This window comes from Punica granatum, chromosome 7 (assembly GCF_007655135.1).
Source record: "Punica granatum isolate Tunisia-2019 chromosome 7, ASM765513v2, whole genome shotgun sequence".
Taxonomy (NCBI): domain Eukaryota; kingdom Viridiplantae; phylum Streptophyta; class Magnoliopsida; order Myrtales; family Lythraceae; genus Punica; species Punica granatum.
Window position 1 is genome coordinate 11,202,557 of NC_045133.1, and position 7,292 is coordinate 11,209,848.

The 7,292-nt window shown below is 37.2% G+C and overlaps 1 protein-coding gene across 3 annotated transcripts; it reads left to right on the top strand.

Moving 5' to 3' along the window:
- The first annotated feature begins 252 nt into the window (after window positions 1-252).
- On the top strand, window positions 253-7,046 carry LOC116214883 (beta-glucosidase 17-like). 3 transcript variants are annotated; one of them, XM_031550369.1, is made up of 13 exons: window positions 253-522; window positions 802-871; window positions 3,092-3,150; window positions 3,840-3,915; window positions 4,043-4,120; window positions 4,265-4,352; window positions 4,449-4,701; window positions 4,822-4,937; window positions 5,597-5,814; window positions 5,973-6,004; window positions 6,155-6,257; window positions 6,428-6,536; window positions 6,639-7,046. In XM_031550369.1, the coding sequence occupies exons 1-13, from the start codon at window positions 301-303 to the stop codon at window positions 6,829-6,831; spliced, it is 1,617 nt and encodes a 538-aa protein (XP_031406229.1). In that variant the 5' UTR covers window positions 253-300; the 3' UTR covers window positions 6,832-7,046. The 3 variants fall into 3 exon arrangements, with proteins under 3 accessions (XP_031406229.1, XP_031406230.1, XP_031406231.1); XM_031550370.1 differs by lacking the exon at window positions 3,092-3,150 and having other exon boundaries at window positions 267-522; XM_031550371.1 differs by lacking the exon at window positions 802-871 and having other exon boundaries at window positions 388-522.
- The last annotated feature ends 246 nt before the right edge of the window (window positions 7,047-7,292 follow it).

The following is a 7,292-nucleotide window of genomic DNA, read 5'->3' on the forward strand; positions in this document are numbered from 1 at the left end:
TGCGCGTGCATCTAAGTTCATTCGGAAAATGTTTATAATGGTGTGTAATAATGCGATGATCGTCATGAGTATTCCCACGCGACTCTTTCATTATTGAAAAGGAAAATGGTCATAATTTCAAACCGATAAATGAGCACGTCCTGGATATGAATCAATCATGGGACCCACCAACAAGTCAAAGATGGTGCTGACTTTTAGTTGAAGGACATATCAACCTCAGCGATACATCAATATATATGTAGAGACACAAACCATACATACCTATCCCATGTGCATTGTTGCTCTATACTAGAGCTAAAAATGACCGGTGAAAAGTATCCTCCTGGTATCATCCAATGTTGCTGCCTCTTCTCAGCAATCATTCTTCTGCTATTGGAGCTACATTGTTGCACTGGTAGCCGGGTACTGCTCGATGGACCTGAGGAAGAAGGAGATGGTGACCATGATGCATCCCCGCTTGAACTTAGCAGAGCTAGTTTTCCCCATGATTTTACGTTTGGTGTTGCATCGAGTGCTTACCAGGTAATCCCTTGCCCTCGTCTAAAACCAGTTTCTCTTTCTCTTCATTTTCTCCTCGGCCTTTGGCTTCGTTTTCGTGGGGCTCTCTATGCTGTGCTCTGAAAACCAGACGGCAACACCACCGGTTTTATTGCTTACTAAAGTACTTGTTGAGATTAATTAGTGCATAGCTCATCATTCGTGCTGAAGTTTCCTTCACCCTATATGCATGTTGTTCGAGTATGCCTTTTCTCCTAGTAAGTTATCGATCAATCATCATGATGAAACTTTTAATCCAATTAGTATGAAGGAGCAGCAAATCAGAACGGCAGGAGGCCTAGCATATGGGATACTTTCACCAAATTGTATCCAGGTCTATCCCCCCTCTCTCTCTCTCTTATCTCTTCTTCACATCATTCAACATATAATCTCAACAAAGATGAATCACTAAAATGTTACAAGATTTGTCTTTCCATGCGAGATCAATACAGTGGAATCAATAATTATTTCAAATTTGTAATTCTTTTGTTGTTGGAAGGAAGAAAACGCTGGGTAAAATTGAGAATGGGTGTTAATTACTGGATCGAACCTCTTTAAACAGTATGAATATTCATTTACTGTGGTTTATAAGATCCATTTTTGCTTGAGACTAGATAGAACTGGAAGGGTACAGTGGTAGGTAAAGTTAGAAAGTAATGGTTTAATTAGTCGAAAACGGGGACAAAAAACATACATTTGACAGGGTTTTTGTGATAATAACTGGCATGTACTGGCCATCAATGTACATAAAACTGTTCTACCAAGTAGGCTCCCCCCCGCCCCCACAAACACACGCCCCCCCCCCCCCGCCCCCCCCAAAAAAAAAAAAGAGCTCTTTGAAAATAAAATTGTTGCGTATAAACAAACTCAATTCGGCAACATCCGGGCTAGCCTAACGGTCAAATTAGAAACGAACTCAATCTGCAAGAAATTGGATTGCATGTTACATGACATCCGCGGCAGTTCCTGACTGCCAGCAAAGGTCTAATTAGATCTGGGGAGCTGCCTTAATAGGCCTTTATCCCTGCAGCAAAATAGTGGTTACAAGCCATATTTCCCGACAATTAAAGAACGGTGTTATGCAATCTGTCGTTGGAACATTTCCTAACGTCATCAATGCCGACAGATCCATGAACTGCCGGTACTTCTTCTTGCGTCAGTTTTTCAGCTCTTTAGCCGCAGTTGACCTTGTTCTTGGCGCTCAAACATTACTGATTAGAAGGGCAGTGCTAGCATGAGTATTGAAGCAACCACAATATGCGCCACTTCCAATTTAAAATTCCGATACTGGTCGATTCAAAAAGATAATCTGAAAATCTTGTCAAATCACTGTACTACAATTGCTAATAAAAATATAGTGGCTGGAGCATAACGAAAGAACAATCGAATCAGTCTTCTATTTTAAGCAATGCATTATAAAATAGAATCGGTCTTATAGTTTAAGCAATACATGGATAAAGCTAAGTGTTCATTTTGTGGACTTGGGAGAGCAATGTATGCCCTGGCCCCACCCATGACGGATATATCCATACTATCGAAGCTAAGTGGACCAAGTAACCTATATATATATATATATAAAAAGCCGTGGGGCTTTTTGTCGTCCATGACATCTAGCTCAACTAATAGAGACTAAAGAGTGGGAGCTTTTTGATCGGGGTTGTCCAACGATAAGAGCACATGTATATATACATTTATATTTCATTTTTTTGGTTAAAAGGGACACTTACCGTTCCAATGGGAAGGAAAAAGGACAAAGAAATACACAAGTCTCACTATTGAGAATATAACTCGTTAAAAAGAAAAAAAGGAATCGAGCTCGAGAGAATTTGATTTCGAGTCCATAATTTGTACCACTGCACTAAATCCCACCCCTTCCTCAAAAGTTTTGATAAGTAAAATCAAATTCAGAATCTCTCGATTTTTTAGACAGGCGCATACTCACTGGCATTATGGTTTCTAGGGTTTATTACTTGGGTTTAGAATTTATTGTTTAAAGTTTACGGTTTCAAGATTTTAGGATTTAGAAATCGAGGTTATGCGTTTATGATTTTGAGATTATTCTTTTCCATAATTGAATTTTCACTATATCCAAATAATACTGTGAATTACATTTGGCAAGTGAGAATGAGAAGAAGGTTATGCCTCAAAATTATGTGATGAGGAAGAATTAATAGTATTGTTTCAATTAAAAATAATTATGGCAATGTTACTTGAGAAATTAACACTCATTTCTCTATTCGCTTCAATAACTGGTGTTTCATAAAGTCACGAGGCTAATTAGGATCATTCATTAATCTCTCGACAATGGGAGTTTTCAATTATAAAGTGGGTATGTTTGTAACTGAATATATATGCATTTTATTGTTAATGATACATTAAATTATATATGATATACAGTGATTGCTCATCGTGTGCCCATAGAAAGCCCATATATTTATGTGCGCGCAATAATAGCTAGTATCTGTATATGTTTATGGTTATAGATTTTTGGTGATTATGGCAATAGTTAAATTGAATGTCCTTATTCAAAGCTTTTTTAACGTGTCTCTGTCAGATAAGATAAAAGATCACAGTTCCGGGATGATAGCTGATGAATTTTACTACCTGTATAAGGTAAATAACTTTTATTTCATGTAATGAAAATAGCCCACACAGTTATATATATATATATATATGTATGTGTATATGTATACAACTAGAACATACTAGTGCTACGCACGGAAAATTTATAAAATGGCAATTTATATTGAAAAAAATTTAAATATAGTCCAGTACATAAAACTTGAGTTTTTTTTTTATCCTATTAAATTTTTTATGAAGTAAATTAAATACATATATTTAAGTAAAAAGGGATGAAATTTAAAACAAAAGGGAAAAAGAATGGGGTCCATTGCATGAGGAGACTGAGGAGATGCGAATAAAGATAGAGGAGAGAATGGAAGTGTGGAGAGAAAATAGGAGTAGTTTTTCTTATGCAATTATCACAATATATATAATCCGATAATTGTTATTAATTATAAATATTTTGCCAGGGCATGTTTGGAAATTGAATGTTTCACCACTAAGTGGTTCTCCAATATAAAGTATTGATATATATGTAGATATAGTCTAAGAGTAACTCCACCTTCTGGACATACATTGGGCCTAGAATCTCATGGAAATCAAACTAATAAGTATATAATCTTCTTCTAAAGCCAATTATAGGAGCCTGCTGCATTATCGACAAGATTTGATATACTTTAAGATTTCAACTCTTGCATTCCAGTGATAAGATCTGTCTGTTTTATCACGAAATACTGCAGAAGGATATTCCGTTGCTAAAAGAAATCGGATGGGATTTCTTCAGATTCTCCATCTCATGGCCAAGACTTGTACCCAGTAAGACAATACAACAATTTATATGTTCATATCTCCAATGGCTGATAAATGGGCCTCTAATAAAGCTTCTGGTATTTTAGACCTTATTATCTTCCTCAACCTGCCATTTTTGTGCATTTGTGTATAGATGGCAAAGTAAGCAAGGGAGTGAACCAACAAGGTATCAACTTCTACAATAGTCTCATCGATGAACTCCTAGCTTATGGTAAGTATGTCATCCCTTACATGAAAATGAAACCCTCTTTACCATTTGCCAGATGAAATCATAAGTTATACATGTTAATATTATAGTGTTTTCTTCCTTTATTTCCTTTACCTTTTCATTTGGTCCATTTTCTACATGAATTAGGCATACAGCCATTTGTCACTTTATTCCATTGGGATGTACCACAAACTCTCGAAGATAAGTATGGAGGGTTCCTTAGCCGGGAAATCGTGTAAGCTATTTGCTAACACATTAACGAAGACACATTTCTCGATCAATACTAACAGTAATTGATTGTGTCCTTAGCAAATGCTACTTTGTTCTTTAGGGATGATTTCCACGACTACGCCGACCTATGCTTCAAAGAGTTTGGGGACAGAGTGAAGTACTGGACCACATTGAACGAGCCGAACAATTTTGCACAGTTTGGGTACGCCACAGGTACTTATGCACCCGGTCGATGTTCCAACTACATTGGGAATTGCACCAATGGAAATTCTGCAACAGAGCCATATATTGTTGCGCACCACCTGCTTCTTTCTCATGCATCGGTCGTCCAATTATATAGGAGCAAGTATCAGGTGACATCGTCTTATACTTCCATCATGTCATTATTCACAAAATACGTGAAATCTTTTCCTTCGTAATGAACAAATGGTAATTTATTTCCGGGTCGTTAATCACAATTGATAATGATGCAGACGTCTCAAAAGGGGAAGATAGGGTTGGGGACTTCAACCTACTGGATGAAGCCTAAGTTCCCAACAGATCAGAGTAGGGACGCGGCCATGAGAGCTCTTGATTTCCAATTTGGGTGGTAAGACTTTGTTACCTTATCATATGGGAGATTTAGTGTAGTAGCATACATTTCCGTCTAACTTAGAAATTTCACCTCTTCTCATTAGTGAAACTTTCCTTGCCTATTTGTTTAGCTTTTCCTCTTCATTTATTAGGCTCATAATCTCCCCTATAATCGAAATAATCATAAAAGTTGAGGGTAGGGGTGGAATCTAGAAAAGGAAGAGGTTCAAAATTAGATCATTGTCAAAGGAGAAATTGCGATGGTTGACGTCATTACTCTAAAGAAATTGATTGCCGAAAGCAAGGAGAGGGCACAGAGACTCTAGAGATCAGTCTCATACCAAGAAAAAATTTAAACTGTCAAACCACAAATTGTGTTGTAATTAGTAAAATTCTATATTAGTAGGCATATTATACCTGCAGTATATGGACTGGAGATCCATTCAAAGCACTTCTTGGTGAAAGAAAATCAGTACTCCAGCAAAATTAGTCTTCTCTAAATTAAGGAAGCCTGGAAGCACCTATGCTCTCACAAGGGAAAAGAAAATTATAGGGTCACAGCCATGAGGGTAGAAATTTACCTCTTTGAAGCAAAACATTATTATCTCAGAGTTTCATGCATATTTTTTATAGTTCTGAAGAATAATCATTGGCAACAATTGAAAATTTATGTAGGATAGTTGATCCAATCACCTTTGGTGATTATCCCAAGAGTATGAGAAATTTAGTTGGAACGCGGCTGCCCAACTTTACGATAGCAGAGTCGAAAATGTTGAGAGGATCCTATGATTATCTTGGCGTCAATTACTACACAGCTCGATATGTCGATGAATCCACATCTTATAGCACGACCAACCTAAGTTACACGACTGATGGTCGTTGTAATCTCACCAGTAAGTAACAAGTACTTTAACTTTTATATTAATTTTTAAATTGATAGCAGCCATCTATTGCACATTACATATCTATGACATCATTGCACCAAATTGTTATTTTCTTATGATACTAGACTAATGATATCTTCATGTATGCATGGCATATTGAAATGCAGCGGAACGAGACGGAATCACAATTGGAAAGCCGGTACTCAATAAATTGCGTAATTTATCATTCTATTTGTTATTTGCACGTGCTTATGATCTCATAAGTGCACACTTATAAGCATATATTATGGCATCCATTTGACTGAGTATATATTTATCGCTAATACATTGATCAAAATATCAATTGCAGACCCCTGTGGTGTGGATATACATGTACCCCAAAGGAATCAGAGATCTAATGCATTACGTGAAGAACAAGTACAATCCCTCCGTGATTTACATATTAGAGAATGGTAAAATGCAATAAGTCGATAGGCATCTTTTTCTTTATGTGCGCATTTCAAATACGTACTGATGAGGATTGTTCCTCCTGCCGTACCCCCACTACACAACACCAACACTTGAGGAATGATCCTCATCGCATACAATATTGTACTGTTACGTACTATATGTATGGTTTCAGGAGTGGGAGATGCTAATAACGTTACGTTGTCACTTAAAGACGCGCTCAGAGATACCTTGAGGATGAAGTACCACAAGCTCCATCTTTTTTATCTTTCGAAGGCTATCGAGTAATTGACCATCAAAATCAACTTTGCTTTACAATTAAGTTGCTATTTTACATTTGCTTCTGATGAAGGATAAGCATTGATTAATTGAATGATGGTGAATAGGGAAGGAGTGAACGTGAAGGGCTACTTGACATGGTCATTCTTGGATAACTTTTCGTGGGCACTTGGTTATACTGTTCGATATGGCGTCATTTTCATCGACTACAAGAACGGGCTGAAGAGATACCCAAAGGACTCCTCACTTTGGTTTAAGCAGTTCCTCCGTGCAGAAAACACAACTCATCCTCATATTTGATTAGATTTTATCAAGCCATTTTTATTTGAATAAGTTTGGTGAGTGTCATTTTTTATTTCGACAAGCATTGAAAGCATGCAAACTAGCTTGTGATACTTGCTATCGAATGTGATCACGTCCCTAGACGGAACAAAGGGGCTTGAGAGTCTTCACCAAGTGGTTTAAGGATCTTTCACAATTCCAATGTCGATTGAGCAGCTATTTTCTCATATTAAGATGGTGTGCTACTATCCTTTTAGATATTTTTATTTGGACACGCAGTCATCCCGAAATTCAAATTGAGAAAGTCATGTTATGCTCGAAAAATTATGTATATTTCAAATTTAGCAAGCCACTGGCAAGGTCACCAGGGGCAACACGACATTAATAACCAGTGGCTAACCAGAGTGGGCAGGAGGTGTAGGCACCGATTGATGAGAGTACTGGCGGCATGCAATTATTTTTTTCTTGCCTTTTTCAAA